Source organism: Elgaria multicarinata, chromosome 2 (genome assembly GCF_023053635.1).
Source record: "Elgaria multicarinata webbii isolate HBS135686 ecotype San Diego chromosome 2, rElgMul1.1.pri, whole genome shotgun sequence".
NCBI lineage: Eukaryota > Metazoa > Chordata > Lepidosauria > Squamata > Anguidae > Elgaria > Elgaria multicarinata.
In genome coordinates, this window is record NC_086172.1 from 42704848 (window position 1) to 42726299 (window position 21452).

The following is a 21452-nucleotide window of genomic DNA, read 5'->3' on the forward strand; positions in this document are numbered from 1 at the left end:
TGACCATAGATCTTTAAAGAGCACTCAAAAAGAAGAAGGAAGTATTGGCTATTTATCAATTTCCCCCAAATATCATTTTTCTCCTCATTGCTTCAAAATTTCTGGAGATTTTACATCTTTACTCAATCCACTTTCATGCATCAGCTGAAGCAGATTACTTGATGCAGGGTCCTATATTTTTGTTTATGTTACACAGTAAAATGCCATGTACACTGATAGCAATATAATGAACAACAATATGGCTCCTTTTAAATATTTTTCAACCGCATTTACATTCTCCTAAGGAGCCATTTTCTTCTTAGCAGCTTAGACAAAAGAATTTTCTCTTTCAAACTTCTCTCCATAATCAAAATTATTTCCCTCTGACTATACTAGCAATGCCATCACACTTTAATATTTCAGTTCATGCCAAGAAACAGCTTGTATAGCAATGTAAGCAGCCGTGACTACAATGCAGCTAAAACTGTATTAGTATTTCCAATCCAACACCCCGATTTCAGACACCTATCATTTCCAGAAACTTTCATTTTTCCAGCTCAGATTTTCCAGTTTCTGTTTTATACTGGAGCTGATTATTTCTAGTAAGATTTTGCAAAAAGGTCTGGGCCATTTTTGAATATAAGTAAAGTGGGGGGAAATATACACTTTAAATATTATCATTACAACTCTTTTTCCCCAGAACAGAACCCAGCTGTGAAATGACAAGGGTTGAAAGTTGAAATTTGGTAGGAAAACCTCCCTCATTGTCAAGAAGTGCCTTTGAGTGTTCCTGTGAAAATTGGCTGTGATTTGAATGAGTTATAAGCCTATGAATGTGACACTTTACCAGAGGCACTATGATGGGTATAAACTTTCAGTACCTTTCAGTGTACAACCATATGCAGCTCCCTGCAACATAGCAAAAGATTTAGGTCACACAGAAACTATTGCTGGATTTCTCCACCACCCACCCCAATGTAAAATAGACATTCCAGTTGAAATTTGGTGGTAACAATGCCATTACTGCTCAGGTGCAGTAAAAGATGCAGCAATGGATTTAAGCAATGGAACGAGCCTGTTACTCTTCCTTCACATTGTAAAGAATTCCACCAATGCAGAAGATAGATAAAACCTTGGTGCCTTTGGGCAGAGAGGCAAGCTATAAATAAACAAGACAGTCAGACTTTGTCTTCGTTGAGATGAAGAGCTGCTAACTCGTGACCCAAAGATGGTTGTTGTGCTTTCAAATGCAGTTTGACACAGGCAGTTCAGCAGGTTCAGTTTCCCTTCAACACTGCTGCAGCACCAGTATGAACATAAAGTTTTATAGACTTAAACTTGGGAAAACAGGGTTCAATTCCAGACTAAAGCACTGAGTCGGTGGGTGATTTTAAAAGGGCACATTTTTTCCACTTCGGATCTCATATATTAAAAAAAAAAAACACCCCAAAGTGTGAGCTACCTCAAAGGCTTTAGGTGTGGGGAGGGGGCAATAAATGAAACGTTAAGGCTATAAACTCATAAGATGGCCATAGAGTCAAACTGCATATTGCTGTTGTTACCATTAATAAAAGATTTTAAATCCATTCTTCATCCAAAGATATCAGGACAGCGTACAAAACAAGATAATTAAATCCCACATAATTCTTAAATACAAACAAAAAATGACAAGAGAATACAGTCATAAAACAATTTAAAAAGTAGTAAAATATAAACGGATAAAGTAACCAGCTAAAATGTCCAGGCAAACCAAAACATTTTACCCCAGCATTGCAAAGATTGCAAAGTCACTGGCAGTCACATTTCTATTTGGATGGAGTTCCACAAACGGGGTGCCATAACAAAGAAGGCTCTCTCCCTTGCTAACGCATGCTATGTTGAATGTACTTTGAGAAGAGCCTCTCCAATAGATTTTAAAACATGGGCAAGTTGGTATAGGGAGAGGCGTTCTTTCAGGTATTTGGGTCCCAACCCATTCAAAGCCAAGATGGGGAATCCTTGGCTTGCAGGGGGCCTTCATCCAGCTGCCATCTTCTCTCCCAGGCTGCTCCTCACTCAGCAGCTGATTGGAGATACAAAATGTTCCCTACTGAAAATCTCTTATCTCAAATTACTGATCAGAGATAAGAGATTTCCCCTACTCTCCTTCTCACTGCTCAGCATTGAAGACTTTTAAAAAGCTTCTATTGGTACCAGTTTTTTAATTCATTTATTTTATTTTATTTTATTTTATTTTATTTTATTTTATTTATTACATTTTTATACCGCCCAATAGCCGAAGCTTTCTGGGCGGTTCACAAAAATTAAAACCACAATAAAACAACCAACAGGTTAAAAGCACAATTACAAAATACAGTATAAAAAGCACAACCAGGATAAAACCACACAGCAAAATTGATATAAGATTAAAATACAGAGTTAAAACAGTAAGATTTAAATTTAAGTTAAAATTAAGTGTTAAAATACTGAGAGAATAAAAAGGTCTTCAGCTGGCGACGAAAGGAGTACAGTGTAGGCGCCAGGCGGACCTCTCTGGGGAGCTCATTCCACAACCGGGGTGCCACAACCGGAGAAAGCCCTCCTTCTAGTAGCCACCTGCCTCACTTCCTTTGGCAGGGGCTCACGGAGAAGGGCTCCTGTAGATGATCTTAAGGTCCGGGCAGGTACATATGAGAGGAGGCGTTCCTTCAAATAACCTGGCCCCAAACCGTTTAGGGCTTTAAATGTCAATACCAGCACTTTGAATCAGGTCCGGACCTGGACTGACAGCCAATGAAGCTGGAAAAGGACTGGCGTAATGTGATCTCGCCGGCCAGTCCCTGTTAGTAAACAGGCTGCCCTATTTTGTACCAGCTGAAGCTTCCGGACCGTTTTCAAAGGCAGCCCCACGTATAACGCATTGCAGTAATCCAAGCGAGAGGTTATCAGAGCATGGATAACTGTAGCTAGGCTATCTCTGTCCAGATAAGGGCGCAGCTGGTATATCAGCCTGAGCTGATAAAAGGTGCTCTTTGCCACTGAGTTCACCTGTGCCTCAAGTGACAGTTCTGGATCCAAGAGCACCCCCAAACTACGGACCCGATCCTTTAGGGAGAGTGCAACCCCGTCCAGGACAGGGCAAACATCACCTTGCCGGACAGATGAACCACCCGCTAACAGTACCTCCGTCTTGTCTGGATTGAGTCTCAGTTTGTTAGCCCTCATCCAGTCCGTTACTGTGCCCAGGCACTGCCTCACCTGGGTTTGATGAAAAGGAAAGGTAGAGCTGGGTATCATCCGCATATTGATGACACCTCAGTCCACATCTCCGGATAACCTCCCCCAGCGGCTTCATGTATATATTAAACAGCATAGGGGATAAGATAGAGCCCTGTGGAACCCCATGGCTTAGGAGCCACGGTACAGAGCAATAATCCCCCAGCACCACCTTCTGGAATCGGCCATCCAAGTAGGAGCGGAACCACTGCAACGCAGTACCTCCAACTCCCAGCTCAGACAACCTATCCAGAAGGATACCATGGTAAGAAACCTACTTGTTGCATACAGGACAAATTTGAGGGATTTGGTGCTGGGGATTTAGGAGATAACCCTTCCCTCACCCACACTGCAAGCCCTCCCTCAAAAATTGCTTCTCCCCTGCTGCAACCAGGCTTTTATGAAGTTTCCAGGGGAAGGGCAAGGGGGGAGAGATTGTATGTGTGTGCACGCATGTGTATTTGTGTATGTATGTATGTACACAAGTGTGTGACTGGGGTCTGGGCAATGCTGTCAGGGACCATATGGCAATGGTGGGGTAGCCACTCCCACTGTATGTGGCCCCCAGAACTGTTGTTTAAAATGGATACTGTTTTATACTGTTGTTTTAATATTTTTTGATGATTTAAAATTTTGTATACTTTTTAACGTTCACTGTTTTTAACTTTTGTAAACTGCCCAGTGAGCTTCGGCTATGGGGCAGTATATAAATAAATAAATAAATATTCTTGTCTTGAGCCAATTTGGCCCTTGGACTGAAAAGGGTTCCCTACCCCTAGTTTATGGCTTTAAAAGCCAAAAACAGCACCTTGAATTGGGACCAGAAGCAAAGAGGCAACTAGTGCAGCTTCCTGAGGATGGGTGTAATCCCACCTGGACAGACCTCTTAGCAAACTAGCACTATTCTGTACTCGTTGAAGCTTCCTGGTTGTCTCTAAGGGCTACAATCTATGAGTTGCAGTAATCCAATCAAGAGGTTACCAGAGTGTGGACCACCATGGCCAGCCTATTCCTATCCAGGAATGGGAATAGCTGGTGAACCAATAAAAGCTGGAAAAGTGCACGCCTGGTCATGAAGACCACCTGGGCCTCAACTGACAAAGCTGGATCCATGAGTATCCCCAAGCTATGTAACTGCTCTTTTAGTGAGAGTGCAACCCTGTTTGGAACAGGCTGCATACACAATTCCTAGGCATGGGAACCACCTACCCACAGAACCCTGTCTTATCAGGATTCAGCTTATTGGCCCTCATCCAGCCCATTATTAAGCCAAGGCACCAGGTTCAGCACCTGCAGATGACACAGGTGGTGTTGGTTCACACAGAACCAGCATGATGTTATTATGATGAGATGTGTGAATGCATTGCTAGCCACCCAGAGAGGGAGATCTAGATTGGGACATAAGGGAAAGTTTTTTTCTTAACACTTTCCCCCTCACTCTGTTTCCTTGATGCCCCTCCTTCCCGGTGATAGTTGGCACTATGTTTATACTAGTGGGTCACATAAAAGCTTTAGTGGGGCAAATTTTATTGAAAAAAATAGTGTGTAGGAAAAGGGTTTGTTAATTGATTAATTAGTTTACTGGTTTTGATTTGTACCCGGCTGTTCTACCAAGAAAGACTGCACTGAAGATGGCTTACAATCATTAAAAAAAACTTGATTAAAACAATCATAAAACAAATTATTAAAACACTTTTAAAAATACAATAACAGAATAAAAACAACATCCCACCTCCTTCTTCCCTCCCCCAATTTCCCCCTTCTTCTCTTTATTACGTTTTTATCACTTTATTGTGATTGTTGCTGCTATCACACCATCTAATAGCTAACTCAGTGCCCCTGTGCTGACAGAAATGGAACCAAAATGAGACCGTTGAGAAACCAGAGGGAGGCATCAGCACACTTGGGAAAACCCTGAGGTTTGCAGAAGTACCAAAAAAACTATTTTTAAAACCAGAAGACCCACCCCCAAACAACCTAATGAGGGCTAAGCATAGTGAGTGGTCACCAGGAGCTATGAAATGTTGAGTGTAAGTTGGAATAGAAAAATGGGAAAGCAAGGGAGGCAGGAGTGAATCGGTTGATCCCTTTGCAGCTTATCTTGGAGGAAGGCATGGCTGGCTAGCTGGAATGCTGAACAGGAACACTCCTGTCAAGGAATGAAGCAATATTGCAAGGGTGGGGTACATGTTTTTAGTGAGGGCTGAATTGCCCCCACTGGGCCCTCAGTGGGCGAGATGAAATCAGCCATGCTCATAAGAACATAAGAAGAGCCAGGCTGGATCAGACCAAGGGTCCATCTAGTCCAGCACTCTGTTCACACAGTGGCCAACCAGCCATCGGCCAGGGATGAACAAGCAGGACATGGTGTAACAGCACCCTCCCACCCATGTTCCCCAGCAACTGGTGCACACAGGCTTACTGCCTAGAATACTGGAGATAGCACACAACCATCAGGGCCAATAGCCATTGATAGCCTTTGCCGCCAGCAAAGAGGCACGCTCACTGATGTCATTGCCGTGTCCCCTCCCAGTTTGGCTTCCTCTGTGCTGAGAGAGGTATGAAAGATCAAGGGAGCAGCATGCAGGGGAATTCCCACTGTTATCCCAGACTGCAGATAACAGAGGGGATTTTTTCCTGGGGGGTGGGGCTTTAGGCCAAGCCCCACCCACTGGCAGAATCCAGGGAAGCTCCGTGGACCAGATGGGGAACCTCTATGGGGCAGATTAGGCCCATGGGTCAGAGGTTCTCCATCCTTGCAACGTTTTATTGCATATCTCACTTCTTATTCCTAATAAAAGTCTACCTTCTTCTCAAGGTTGTTCAGATTGATTTCCATGTACCCACTGCCTCTCCTTTGGTCACTTAAAATATTCTGCACTTAACAAAACTTTTATTTTTCACAATCTTCTCATTATCTTGATAATCTATTTATCCTAAAACTTGTATTTCTCCTTCTAATTCTAGAACTCCTCCCTACTACTTTACCACTTCGAGTATCACGTGAGCTGTTAGTTTTATCCTTACCGATTTACATATTTTAGATATCCATCCCTTAGTTCTCTGTCTACTTTTCTTTCTGATTTCAGTTCTTTAACTGCACTTAATAGTTGGTTCCATCAATGTAAAGCTTTCTATCTCCTCTTGAAACTTTTGATTCTTTTTTTTATTGGTGTCTTCATTTTCCTTAAAGATAAAACTCTTGTACTTATTCTTTTTGGTCTCTTTTAGGTTAATTTAATAAACCTTTTCCCCACTCAGAACACATATTTCTTACTTCTGCTTTACTTTACTTCCTTATTTTCTTGCCTTCCTTCTCAATCTCAATGCTGATTTTTTCTTCAGGCATTTCCTCCCCTCAGTTTGACCTCAAACTCTTGATTATGGATTCTTTCTTTCTGGTGTTCTCTTCTATTTTAGATTGCTTCCACCTTCTGTCAGTCTCAGTGGTCCTTCTTCATCTTCTCCTTTCTTGTTGATCCTCAGTAATTTCTTCCCTTGGTCTTGGGTATTATGTTTACGTCAGCCATCTTTAGCTGTTTTTCTGCTCTATTACTTGTGTTATGCTCTACTTATTCATGGATGTTAGCATCTGAAGTTCAAACTTTCTGAGACAGTTTTTTTGTTTTTTCTCCCTAACCTCTGCTTTCCTCATACCTTTCTTTCATCCTGGATTAATAATGTCATTTTTTCACGTACCGAGATCTATAACCTGAGTGTAATCTTCCCATTCTTGCCTTAATTTTTCTATCCAGTTCAGTCTGTCTCTCATACTTCCAGTTTTCATCTTTGGCATATTAGTAAAATTGGTCCTTAGCTAAATTCTTGTGCCATTCTTGTCATTGTCTCTATTCTTACAATATTCTTGTCCATGAGCTTCCTCATTCATATTTTTTTCTTTCAGTCCTTAATCCAGCTGTTTGACATATTCAAGTGCTTGTCATTTCAGCCATATCATTCCTCTTTTTTGTTCCCTTCACCAGCTCCCATTTCTCTTTCATCTTCACTAGAAACTTCTTTGGCTTACATTTAAGTCTCTGCATGCTCTTGCTCCATGCTCTCTTTCCCCTCTTCTCCTCTCAACACGGCCCTCATCTCTCTGCTTCTATTCCCCATCTCCATTCCATTTTCCTCGTTACAGTACATCAGTGGACCACCCTTGAATCTATCGGTAATGCTTTTTGTGCAAAAGACAGCTCCAAAAAGTCAGCCCAAACAATTAACTGTATAGGCTTTGCTGTTTTTATTGACATCAAGAGAACTTTGCAACTGATTGATCAGGGTTCAGAAATGGTGTGTTCTACCAAATGGTCCCTTTTCTAGAAATACCATCGAAAGAGAACTCCACAATTAATCAGTTAGCAATCTGTCATAAGCAGCACTTAAAATGTAAATTGTAATTTTGGAGACTGGGAGGTCTTTTGGTCCTTTGAATATTTTTTAATAATAGCCACATTGCACAGATCTTTCAGTTTGTAATCTTGAAAGTTCCTCTTTAGATTATAAATAATCAGGTATCAATGGCTTACAGCCAAAACCTACACAAGCATCGAAGAGTTCAATGGGTCTTAGTCCCAGATAAGGGTGCATAGGATTACAGTTGTCTCACTTCTGAGATTAACAATGCAATCTATACACTATGCAAATGCAAGTCCTACTGAATTCAATGGGATTTACTCTCAGGGAAGTGTGCATAAGATTGTAGTCTAAGTGGATAACTGTCATGGAATGACTAGTTAAACTTGGGAACAAATGTTTGGAAGAATGATACGCCTCATTCATTGAAGTTCAATTCAGAAACTATTATGTTGACTTTCAAAAGGAAAATTTACATATATGTGAGTGACGGCATTAAACAACATTAATCTAAATGTTATTATAAAAATATTTACAATGGAAAGATATTAATAAATGGAAATGAATTACAACAGTAAAAATAAAAATAAAATTGATTAGATCACAATGTTGCATAGATCTCGTATACAAACGTAGACTATATTTTTATTTCAGAAATATAATTCAACTTATTGACTTGGTTCCACAATAGCTTGTTCAAAATGGAAGGCACTTCTGTTCATGCACAGAGGAGCTCATCAATTTCCTTTGCATCGCAACTGCAGAAGTGCCTGTGACACACTGCATGTCATTCTGGAAGTTACCTAATCCTCAGAAATGGTTTTTCAAGGGCAGCGGGGTGTGTGGGGGTGTGTGTAGCAGGAAAGGGGGTGGGTGGGAAAGCCCTGGTGTGCACATAAAACACCCCACCCCTGGCAGTTATTTGGATCCAAGCTATTGGAATGAATATGTACGGAAGAACTAAGTTAAAGCTAAATAACTGTGTTATCTTCCCTCTTCGGCAGTATGTAGTAAATCAACACCAGCGCTAACATAAATTACATTGTGCTAACTTAAATGACCTCTAGTGAAACACCAACTGTGATATAACTGGTGTGACAGGCTTTCCAGGGAAACCTGTTGTGCCAACTAACACTATTGATGTTGTACTAGAGGTCGCTTATGCTAGAGCAGTGTAATTTGCGTTAGTGCTCGTGTCGACATGGATGCTAACCCCATGCCTCCATGTGACCAAATTCTCTCTGCTATTTTTAGGGCAGATTTCTAAAAAATAAACATCCTCCATTATCCAAAATCTTGTAAAAGGTTCTTCATAATGCTCTGCCCTTAATAAAATGGGGATAATGAAGAGATTTTACAGAAAACAAGTATTCCTGACATGATGCCGTGACATGTTTTACAAATAGGTCTGAAGTTCATAATAAGCCAATTTAGGGGAAAAGGGAAGGCAGAACAGTAAAATTGCTAGGAAAAGAGTGACAAACCCAATGCAATTTACATAAATGCACAGCTGAAAGTTTGAGCAAAGGGATTTGCTTTGTGACTAAAAAACAGAGACTCTCATGTGCATTAGGACAAACATATGCAACATGGCATGTTGGAATATACATTAAAATGAACTGTATGCCAAAGCCTAATTAAAGAAATTATTAGGTTTGTATGTACAGCTAGCTACAAGTGTTCTACAACGCTTCAAATATGTGATGAACTACACACAGCCTTGGATTGACATGGAATCTGGAATCCAACCATTTTACCTTTTTTGGTTTATAGCTCCTACACCCCATTTTTCCAGCTGTCAACACAGCAGGGCTTGAATATTCTCCTTATAGGCACATAACTTCATTCACCTTTTGGCAAGGTGAATGCTTGCCAAAAAATGCTTTCAACATACAATCAGAATAGAACAATCTTGAACAAACTTGAATAGAAAAATAGAACAGATATGCCTATGTGCCTCACACATAGGCATATCTGCTTTAATTGTCATGATTTAGTTTGAAATATGAATTTAGGGTTCTTTGGTGCAGATTTAGAGCTGAGGGAGGAGGCAGAGGGGGCTGTACATGATAACCCCACATGGTTACTTTGAAGCAAGCATGTCAAGGTAAGACACTCTCCTTTAATCATCCTGCAGATTTAAAACAAAACAAAACATGCAAATTGAAAAGAAAATCCCCTCAAAATATACTATTAAAACTCAGGAGTTATTGTTTATCTGTATTGCTTATACCTAAAGTTTTATAACAAACAAATAACTAAAACTCCAAAAGTAAAGACTAGAACTGTCCAGGCTCTTTCAGGCCTTAATGTGGCCGTTACCTTTAAACTCTTCCCAGTGAGAAGTAAGACGTGACGGGCCAGCTGACAAGCCTGACGAAGCCCTTGAATCTGATCTTCATTCTTAATTTCTATGTAGTCTCCCCAGTCTGGTACAATGCCTGTCGTCACATAGTCTGGCTTCTTTATGTGCTTGGAGAAAAAAGGATTGAAAATGAAGATCAGAAAACGGAGCATGACAATGGGATCATTTTCTCAGATAGAGCCTCCTGCTTCATGGCAGCTTGCCCTTTCGGTCGTCGTAGCGACCTTCCTAAGCCATCAGGGCAAACCCTCAAGGCTGCCTCAGTATTTCTCCCACTGCCCTTTTGAACTTAACATTGCCTGTTACCAGCAGCTCTGATGGTCTGTTAACCTTACAGCACTGAAATTCAAGATACCACAGCAGCTTGGCACTCTGAGGCTTTAAACGATCCAAAAGCTCCTCAAAAACTACACGAACTTGCCTCCTCATTTTCTGAAAACAAAAATGCTATCATTTGGACAAAAGCCACTGAAGTCTGTTTGATTTTCAATGGATATGTAAAGTAGGAGGAATCCTGACATCTTTACATATACCATAATCCTAAAGAAATGAATGAGAATTGTGCATGAATGAGGTAGGTTATACTTATGAATTTAGGTGTTTGCTTCGAGGCTCAACTTCTGCAATACACTGCACATGGGGCTACCATTGTACCTAGTTCGGAAACTTCAATTAGGTCAAAATATGGCAGCCAGGTTGGTCACCGGTACATCTAGGGGTGACCTTATTATACCAGCTTTAAAATTATTCCACTGGCTGCCAGTTAGATTCCGGGCGAAGTACAAAGTGTTGCTCATTACCTTTAAAGCCCTACATGGTTTGGGTCCAGGTTACCTGCGGGATCACCTTCTCCCATACAATCCGTCCCGCACACTCAGGTCCTCTGGGGAGAACTTACTTCAGCTAGCAAAATCTAAATTAACAACTGTTACCCAGAGGACCTTTTCTTCTTTCACCCCCAGACTGTGGAATGGCCTGTCAGAGGAGATTTGTCAATTTAATACTCTGTCTTAAACACTGCGAGTTTAAGACAGCTATAAAGACTAGTCTCTTCCGGCAGGCCTACCCATATGAATTTTAAACCTAAGAATTTTAAGATATCCTGATTGTTATTTTAATATTGTATTGGTTTTATATGCTCTTTTAATTAATTTTATGTATTTGATTTATATTGTATTGTACTAATGTTGTTCCCTGCCTCGATCCAAAGGGAGAGGCGGATAAGATGATGATGATGATGATGATGATGATGATCCTCAGCCTTGTTACCATATGCAACATATTGCCCTCTCTTGCTCTCCCAAGCTGACAGCAGGCTCCTGTATCCTTAATATGCTCTAAGTGTAACAAAGTGTGTGGCAAAGAGAGCATGTGGGAACCTGGCCATTTTTATACGACGATATTCTAGGACTGTTGATTTTATCAATGTTAGATGCTTTGTTGTTCTTCAAGGGGACAGTGGGCATTTTAAAACATAAAATACATAGATTAATGAATAAATAAAATAGGTTTGGGCCCTGGCATTGAAGAGTTTCCAGGGCTGAGCTCTAGCTATCCCTTGCTCAGATTTTTCCTTACTCTAAGGCACATAGCTTTGCTCTCTTTGCTTCATGCATTTGAAGGTATCTGCTCTATAGGCACTTTTATTGCAATGCATGTTCTCTTCTTGCATTGTGCTAGAGACTGGATGTGTGAGTTTACCTGCCTTTGGACAGAGAGTGAGGCCTAGTTCTTACTAGAGTGGTAAACCTGTGTGACTGGACTGTACCACTTCAGGCTACAGGTGGAGGCTCACATTACTGAATGCTTCTCCCTACCAAAAAAACCCTGCTACATAGAAAGCTAGCACGTCAGGGGAAAGGCTAGGCTAGAACTCTTGTCCCTGACATGCCAGTTTTGTATGTAAAGAAGGTTTTGGTTTTTTTGTTTTTGTATAGAAGACCATACAAATCTCCTACCTGCAACCTGAAATAGACACAAGTTCATATATAAATGAAACTGGTTGGTCCAGAGCAAGAAAATGTTGCTTCCTTCTTATTATTATTATTATTATTATTATTATTATTATTATTATTATTTATATAGCACCATCAATGTACATGGTGCTGTACAGATAACACAGTACATAGCAAGACCCTGCAGCATAGGCTTACAATCTAATAAGTTGTAGTAAACAATAAAGAGGGAAGGAGAATGCAAACAGGCACAGGGAAGTGTAAACAGGCACCGGGTAGGGTAAAGCTAACAGTATAGAGTCAGAACAAACTCAATATTTGAAGGCTATAGGGAAAAGAAAAGTGCTATTCCTTGGGAGCACAGCATAACAACAACAAATTAGATTTTATATGCACTTTTAGTGAGGTTACTCTCAGTATTCCCTATCTGCCTTCTAACCATAAAACCAAAAGGCACAAAAGAGCCAAGACAGGCTGGCATCTCAGCACTGCGCTGTGGAAACACAGTGGTTTGTTTATGTGACTACCCAGGCCGGTCATAGATAGCTGGAAAGAGAGAAGACAAATCAGAACAGCCTAATTTGTTTTTTAAGAGAGCTAATTAAACTGCTTCAGGACAGAAAATTAAAAGAAACAAACAGACAACCTGGATTCCACAATCTATACAAAAAAACAGTTTCCATGTAACATTTTGCCACCACATAGGGAATACCCAATGTATATATAAATACTGGCGCCAGTGCTATCACTCACATCTGAGATTTGGAAAACATCTAGGTTTGGATTCTAGTGTCTACCCACCCCCCCCACCCCCACAAATTCAAAACTTCCATAATGGAAGCTAGTAACACTCCGAGAATGTAGCACTAGATTTGAAACACCAGGATTTAAAGCCCAGACTCAGGGGTGAGGTGATTGCTCTCACCTGGCAGACTGGAATTAAAGCTTAGACTCTGTGGGAGCATTTTTCAGATCTACAGTTCCTACTAATAATGTAATGTTGACATTCATGCAAAGTAAGAGCCAATTTGAATATTAAATTATTAGTGGGAACTACAGATAGGAGAAATGCTCACACTTCAGAGTACCCACTAAAATGGATTAAACACACAGGGTTGTACCCAATGTTAATTATAACTTAAGCCCTATTCATTTCAATGAGTCTATTCGAAGTAGGACTAACACTGAGTACAACCCACAGAGCTCACCTACAATTATCAACCATGGAATCATTGCTGTCACTGGACAAGTCACTCACTTAGCTTCAGCTACCCATCTGTAAAATGGGAATTAGACTCTACTACAACCCAGAATAGCAGAAAGGTAAACAAGAATGCAGTTTTGCAAGCTAAAAACACCATGTTTCAGGCTCCCACACTTTCTATGAAATGTCATTCATTTCCACACGATTTTGTTCAAAGTTATTGTGTAGTACAACAAATTCTTTGTCTTTAATTTAAAAATATTTGTTTTAACTATCCCAACTATCTCTACAATCCTATGCATATTTACATTATAATAATATTTAATAATATTTATTATTTATGAATGGGTTCATCCCCTTCAACTTAATGGAACGAATTTCCGAGCAAATCTTCATAAGATCAGGCTATATGGCTGCATTCTTAAGCACAGTTACATGAAAGTATGCCGCACTGAAATCAACAGGACTTATTTTGCAGGAAACACACATACATGGGCGACATAATCAAAACTACTAAATAACTGAAGTTAGTACTTTCAATGAACACTGGAACAGCAAAATGGCAGTATCAACACACAGTTTTTTATGCTTTTTGTACTTCTAAGAAACTAGTTCTAACCAGTAACAGGAAGGTTTACTTGATAAAGTACATAGGAGGGCAGCTGGGGGTGGTGGCATTTTAATATGCATTTCATTTTAGTTGGAAGCGAATCAATGATACTGGAGGCGGACAGAAATGTGTTTAAGCTTGCCGTGTTAAAAATGTACACTGAAAGAACCATGATTTTTGCTCAAGTATGGTCATTTTCCATTGACTTGATTTATAACCAATTGCACAATAACTTTCTTTTTATAAACAAGAGACTAACAAAAAAAAAAAAAAAACCACATTTGGGTCACAGCAGCTGAAGGAGCATCAGATTTAAACTGGCTGAGAAATTGATTTGGTGCTCTCTTTAGCATAGCAGGGAGCAGAAAACTTCGCGCACCAGTGTTCCAATATCAAATCCCAGCTCTTGGTAACAAAACCATGATTCAAACTCCCAGCTGTCAGAGATGAATGTACTTGATCACTCGTGCAGTCAACCTTTATATTGACTGGAGAAAGGATCAGATAATAGAAATTACAGTACCTTAGGAACTGGATGAGCCGGAGAAACCATAGCTGGCCAGACTATGCTATAAGGAGCATTACTTTGTCTCCGGAAAAAGAGATATCTTCTTTGATGAATGCTTGACTGCTTGTGTAAGTAGATATGATTAACCGATGAAGAGAAAAGTAGTTGACGGCCAGTCACACAACCTGTGAATTGATATAGAAAAGGAACGATTAAATGATCTTTTATTACCACATTACAATAACACTGAAAATATGACAAAAACGATGCCTTCTAAAAAATCCGGCTTTGCTATCTCTTTACAAGCACAGCATATTTATAACCACAGAATAGTACTGCTGGGAGTGATACCAAGATCTTCTAGTCTGACCTCTCAACAGAAAGTTATCTAAATGTTTTTAGCCAATTAACCCGTACAACAGAGCAGGGAGGGGCAGAAGGTAGATCAGGATCTACTGATAGGTGTCTGCGTGATTTGCACTAGATGGGCAAGGGTTTCTGACTTCCAATTGTCTAACAATAGCAACACCTAAACCTGACAAAAAAACACTTGGGGGGAAACTAGGAATGGATTTTTCAGTGAAACAAATTGTGAACTTGGTTCTGGTACTGATCACAAATTCCTGGGCTGAACATGCGCTCAGAGACACACTGTTCCTTTATTCTTGCTTGACCCCCTATATTGCACCAGGCTCTGGTTGGTGGACCTTAGAGTCTTAGTAAAAAAAACAAAGTAGATTCTACAATCCTGAAGCCTGCCCACCCTTGCAATAGAAGATCATAACTTAAATTAAGCCACATTATATTATGCTCCAATGAAAGATCAGGAGAAACCAAGGTACAACATGTTACAGTTAAACCAAATCTAGCCAGTTTATTTACTGTGCTACAAAACAATAGCAATGTCCTCCTTTCCTATGAAAAGGAAAGTAGTTAGCTTCTGATAATGGAGAACAACACAGCAATAAGAAGAAAATCTCTACCCATCAGAGGAGTGAAACTCCCAGATAAGGCTCCTTGTTAACCAGGATCATTGGGGAAAGTACTTCCATTCATTTGCTTTGGTTGACTTTAGTAAGTGAATGAAGGGAGTGGGGAATGGTGGAAATATTTTCCATTATCAGGAGCTAACTGGTTTCATTATATTATTATTATTATTAATTAAAAACATTTATATACCGCCCTATATCATTAAGATCTTAGAGCGGCGTACAGATAAAAGCATACAGTATAAAACAATAAACATGCACAGTTAAAGAAAGGAGGATATTTTTACTGCAGAATAAGTTTGTTAGTAACTTTAATAACTTCTACTATCTCTTTACAGCAACATTCTTATTAGTATTTTGGACACTTTTTAGTTATTTGTTCTTATTTATTTATTTATTTCATTTCTATACCACCCAATAGCTGAAACTCTCTGGGTGATTCACATTTTTTTTTAAAAAAAATGTTCTTGTACCCTTACTTACCATTAACCTAAATAGTTATATCAATCTCAACTTCATTCATCCCTCAGTCCCAGAACACAGATAATGGGTTGGATCCAGAGATAGACAAGCAGAATGTGGTCATGCAATGGTGCTTTCGCATCTCCTCTCTCTGCACTACAGCCCCCTGTGCCACTCCTGAGGGTCAAGGGACTCTCTGGAATGGCATGAAATGGCACACAGATAGCTGAGTGGGATAGGGAAATCAGGAGAATACAGCAGGCCTGCCTTGAGCAAGCAGAGGTGCCTTTCCAATTACTCAAGACATCTGTGGATCCAAGCCATTGCTTGTTATATCAAATTGTTTTATTGTAAAGATGCCAGAAATTACATAGGGGGGGGGGGGGAATCAAAGGGAGAGGACAAAATCTGGTAAAGGCTTGCAAGAATGGAGTGAATGCAGTCATACTTCTAATGGAAAATAACTGACCCAAGGTATGCCATAGGCCAGCCTTCACCAACCTGGTGCCCTCCAGAGGTTTTCATCCACAATTGGCAGCATTCCTGACCATTGGCCATGCTGGCTTGGGCTGATTGGAACTGAAGACCAAACTATCTAGAGGATATCAAGCTGGGGAAAGCTGCCATTGGGGTAGATGAAGGATCAATCTCCAAAACCAAGAAGTGAGAATGAGAAAAATAGGAATGAATATAATGATATTCTTTTATTTCATTGAGTGTTCTTACCATCTAATTAACTGCTTGGCCAAGTAGCCCACATTGTCTTTATTTAAGACTGAGAAGAAACTAGTCCCATTACTAGGGAGTTCAACCCATTGAACTCAATGGGACTTAATTCTGAATAAACATGTTTAGGATTGAGTTGCACAATTTAAATGAAGATAATCAGTTAAGTTAGGCATGAATAATGTGTCTACTCAAAGTATGGCTAAATCTGGATCCAACTCATTTAGTTTGGAAGTATTAAATGAACTTCATAGAACAGATGATCTATTGCAGACCTCAAATATGAAAGCAGCTGTGTTTTCCAGCTTATGACTACTCACCTTTTCATAGAGGTAAAAACCTCTCAATGATAAAAAATAATTAAGAAGATTTGAGATGTATTTCCATGCTGATTCTGCAATTTTTCTTTATTTCATCATTGTTTAGTGATTCGCTTAAAATGTTCAAAATTTTAGTTTTAGTATATGTTGGGGGGAAACTCGGTTTTGTTTATTTTCTTCAAGGATAGCCTTTGGGCTCTACCTGTTTTTCTCCTACAAAATTCACCCTTTGTAGCTATGGTAGACACATTTTCCCTTCCTCAGTTATAAAATATTTGGCTTCTTTTATACTTCCTTCCCCCTCTTGTACTCCATAGAACATATGAAATGCAGAAGCTTGTCCTTCACCCATTTATTTTAATTAGAACAGTGGGACATCCCTTTCAAGAGCCCAAAAAATACAGAACAAAAGGCCTGGCTGAATAGGAGCTGCCATTTTAAGAATTTCTACAGGTTTCATAATGTTCTTTCCAGACTTTGACAAGTGGCAAGTAAGCGAAAATTGCTTAGATTTATATAGCACCTCAAGGGGCGACAGAGGACCAACATATTACTAGCAACTTTCTCCTCTCCATTATCCCACAAGTATAGTATATGGACTAATGGGACAGGAATGGAGAGGGAGAGCTTAAATCTAGCTCTTGTAAGCAAGCAAGAAGACACTCTCTGGTAATTAAGGAAAAGAGGTCTGCTGTTTATGTTATTTCGATAGATTTTTGGGATGACTCCTATGTCTGTAAAGATGTTCTTGTAGGGACCTGAATAATAGACGTATGTGATAGGGAGTCCAACAGACTCATGAAAAAAGTATGCCTTGAACATGGCCGACAGTTCACAAATCTGTCAGAAAGCCAGTTGTATACACATAATATTTCACTGATACACTCAACGTGCAGCCATGGAAGAGACATTAGCCTACACCTGGAAAAAACAATATGAAGTGCAGCCCTAAAGAAGAAAAACTTGTCATGTACAGTTATGTAAACATAGAGATCCCAGTTCAGAGTACCATGAGTACCATGGAAGGTTGCGCCTCTCCAATTGCATTCATGGTTAAAGAGTGGTGGAGGTAGAGAGCACAACCATTTCTCATCGTCCATCAGCTCTCTGTGAAAGTGGAAGTAGCAACAGCAGTGGTGGTGGTGGGGGAAGTGCATGGATTCAAGTCTTGGCATCCTTTGGCCCCTCTTGCTTCCACATTTCAGATAGGCTCTGTGAGGTACACAGTTTGTCTACTCTTCCCTTTGCACAGACTGACAGTATTTTCATGTCTTCTCTTCCAAACTGGGAATATGATCTTTATTCCTTGGTGATATACAGGAGTGGCTATTGCATTCAGAGCAGTAACCTCAAAAGGAGACCTCGAAAGGAGCCCCACTTGGGCAGTCAGAAAGGCATACTCAACTTATAGATGCATTCGTTGCTTATCATGCACTAGCAGGAGCCATACATTTCAATGGGTCACTACTGTAGTGCTTTTTAAGACTATCACTTAATTAGACTTAAGGATAATTACAAAGGGCTTATATAAAAAATAGCTCTAAAAACTAGAAAAGGCAACTTCCATTCTGATGTCTTACAAGAGAAAAAACAACAACATGTTATTGCCTTTATGGCAGCAACTCTTTCTGAAGCATCTCTCCATCATCTCTCCATCTTCTTTTGTGGCTCTTTCCTTTTGTCTTCACCTCCTACCCACCCCCACCCAAGACTGGCCCTTAGCCCTTGACTTTTCTCCTCTAAGTTCCTCACTGAGTCACCTAATCTGATCTCATGGCTGCCTGAATCTATTTCTGATTATAATTACGTCAAATAGTAGCACTTTTCAGAATACAATATGCCTTACATTCTTATGTCATTTTTCTCACAACTAATCTGTGAGTTCAGTTAGAATAGGGATTGGCAAGTTATGGTCCTCCAGATGTTTTGGCCTACAATTCCCATCAGTCCCCCTACCCAGTATACCCAATTGTGATGGATGATGGGAATTATAGGTCAAAACATCAGCAGGGCATAATTTGCCCACCTCTGGGTTAGAGACTGAAAGCGAGCGACTTCCACAGGCTGCCTAGTGACCTTTATATACCGTAGTGCTTTATATAATGCATCACAGCCCACTATTTCCCCCACACATCCCTGATCCCCCAAGATCTTCCCAGTCCTGTGTCTTTGCCTTGCCAAGACTTTCTCCTGCCTATCCTGTCAATGTCCAGGTTTAACTTGTAGTGTCTTTGCCTTGCCAAGACTTTCTCCTGCCTATCCTGTCAATGTCCAGGTTTAACTTGTAGATAAATGGCTATCTTTAACTACATAGCTTTACTTTCTTACTACTTCCCCTGTCATAAGACTCAGTCTTGGGGCCAATCTTTGATTCAACTTTCCTTTCCACATCCAACCCTTTATCAAGTCTATAGTTATGGCTACTGCTGCTGCAGCATCTCCAAGAACTTCCTCCTATCTATATACAGCTAATGCCAAAACCTTTGGCTAGTTAACGCCTGTCCAGACTACAGAAGCCTGCTCCAGTTGGCCTTTTCTGCTGCCATCTACCTCCAGTCTTCAGAGGATTCAGAATGTCTCTTCTAAGCCCCTCTTTTAGGGACAAAACAGACATTACTTTAAATCTGTGTCTAGCAACTACATGCTTCCCCCCATTTTTACTCTAAAATAGATGTAAGAGTCCCAATCCAGATCTTAGAAGCCTCTGTTACCTAGTACGCTAGGTTCCTAATCCAGATTGGAACCCCTGCAACTACTCTAGAGTAAAAATGCAAAAAAGAGATGTATCTACTAGATACAGATTTAAAGTAATGACTGTTTTAGTCCTTAATCTCACTGTTACAAGTACATCAGTCCACTCTTGTGTACTCTGCCCAACAATAAAAATATTATTCAAAATAAACCAAATTCTGTGTTTAAAATGCTAAATTATGTGACCTGTATAAATTATGTAACATAAGCAAATGTGCATAATTTGCGTATTTTGCATAATTTATTCTGCTAATCATGGGTGAGGCAAAGCTATATAGGGCGCCAGATCTCATCCTCCAACAACTGAAAAATCTGCTTCGGTTCACATCTTGCTTCGAAGGTTACCAGGCATGGCTCACATACTTTAGATCCATCTTTTAAAAATATTTATTTTTAATTAAAGCCAAAATTCAGTGGAAGGATGAATTCTCGGCTTAATATTAAACTTTTCACTGACACAGTACAATCTCATGATAGAGGAATACATATTGACCTGCCTTCTAATCATTCCCTATAAACCTCACCGTCTCTTCCCTCTGCCCCCAATTTGTCTCTTCCCTTATCTCATCTGCTTCTAGTTCCATTATCTTTTCCTATTTCTGTTCCCCTACTATTGGCATTGCCACTTCCTAATAATCAAATCACTTTACGTTCCTCCTTGAAACACTCTCGTCTCATCATACCTGAACTCTGGCAGAATTCTCACACTACAATGGTTTCCCAAAACCAATGAGAGATATGTATATACACAGAAGCAGGAACAACATGCACAAAACAGTGATCAGCATGAGGTTTGCAGTGTTGGATAATTGGATCTAGCGCTTTGAACTCTAGGCACTTGTTCCTGATCCTACACTGAGTAATGTGTGCACTACTCAAAGAGTGTCATCAGATGGGGGGCGGGGGAGAATCGTGGTTCCCTACTGTCACTTCTCTGCCCCTACTTCTATCCCACAATACTTGATATGAGCCAACAGTGTGATGTAGCTGCAAAAAATGCAAGTGCTATTTTGGGCTGCATTAATAGAAGTATAGCTTCCAAATCGTGTGAGGTACTGGTTCCCCTCTATTTGGCATTGGTTAGGTCTCAGCTTGAGTATTGCATCCAGTTCTGGGCACACACTTCAAGAAGGATGCAGACAAGCTGAAGCATGTTCAGAGGAGGGCAACAAGGATGATCAGTGGTCTGGAAACATGGTGCTGGTTTTAACCTATAAAGCCTTACACGACTTGGGACCACAATACCTGACAGAACGCCTTTCCCAACATGAACCTACCTGTACACTACGCTCAACATCTAAAGTCCTCCTCCGAGTGCCTGCTCTGAGGGAAGCTCGGAGGATGACAACAAGGGAGAGGGCCTTTTCAGTGGTGGCCCCCCAAGTATGGAATGATCTCCCCGACGAGGCTCGCCTGGCGTCAACATGGTTATCTTTTTGGCGCCAGGTCAAGACTTTTCTCTTCTCCCAGGCAGTTAACAACATATGCTGAGTTTTTAACTGACCTCAGAATAGTTGTTTTAAATGGATATTGTTGTTTTTATGCTTTTGATTGTTTTAAATTTTGTATATTTGTTTTTAATATTCACTGTTTTTAAACTTTGTAAACCGCCCAGAGAGCTTCGGCTATGGGGCAGTATATAAATGTAATAAATAAATAAATAAATAAAACAAAATCCTATGAGGTGAGACTGAAAGAACTGGGCATGTTTAGCCTGGAGAAGAGAAGACTGAGGAGAGGCATGATAGTACTCTTCAAATATTTGAAAGGTTGTCACACAGAGGAAAGCCAGGATCTCTTCTTGATCCTCCCAGAGTGCAGGATACAGAATAATGGGATCAAGTTACAGGAAGCCAGAATCCAGCTGGACATCAGGAAAAACGTCCTGACTGTTAGAGCAGTACGACAATGGAACTAATTGCCTAGGGAGGTTGTGGGCTCTCCCACACTAGAGGCCTTTAAGAGGCAGCTG

At 40.2% G+C, this 21452-nt stretch overlaps 1 protein-coding gene across 5 annotated transcripts in view; it reads right to left on the reverse strand.

Moving 5' to 3' along the window:
* Nucleotides 1–21452, reverse strand: part of METAP1D (methionyl aminopeptidase type 1D, mitochondrial) — a 144468-nt gene that overhangs the window by 86352 nt on the left and 36664 nt on the right. For 3 of the 5 annotated variants that reach the window (XR_010025036.1, XM_063116396.1, XM_063116394.1), the window contains exons 2-3: nucleotides 14248–14417; nucleotides 9913–10062 (exon numbers count right to left, since the gene is read on the reverse strand). Coding sequence is in view for 3 of the 5 variants with exons in the window: in XM_063116396.1 (XP_062972466.1) it covers nucleotides 9913–10062; nucleotides 14248–14417 (320 nt within the window). In the remaining 2 variants the exon portion in view is untranslated. Of the gene's footprint in view, nucleotides 1–9912; nucleotides 10063–14247; nucleotides 14418–16184; nucleotides 16332–21452 lie in introns of all 5 variants that reach the window. The other 2 variants (XM_063116395.1, XM_063116397.1) reach the window with 2 other exon arrangements.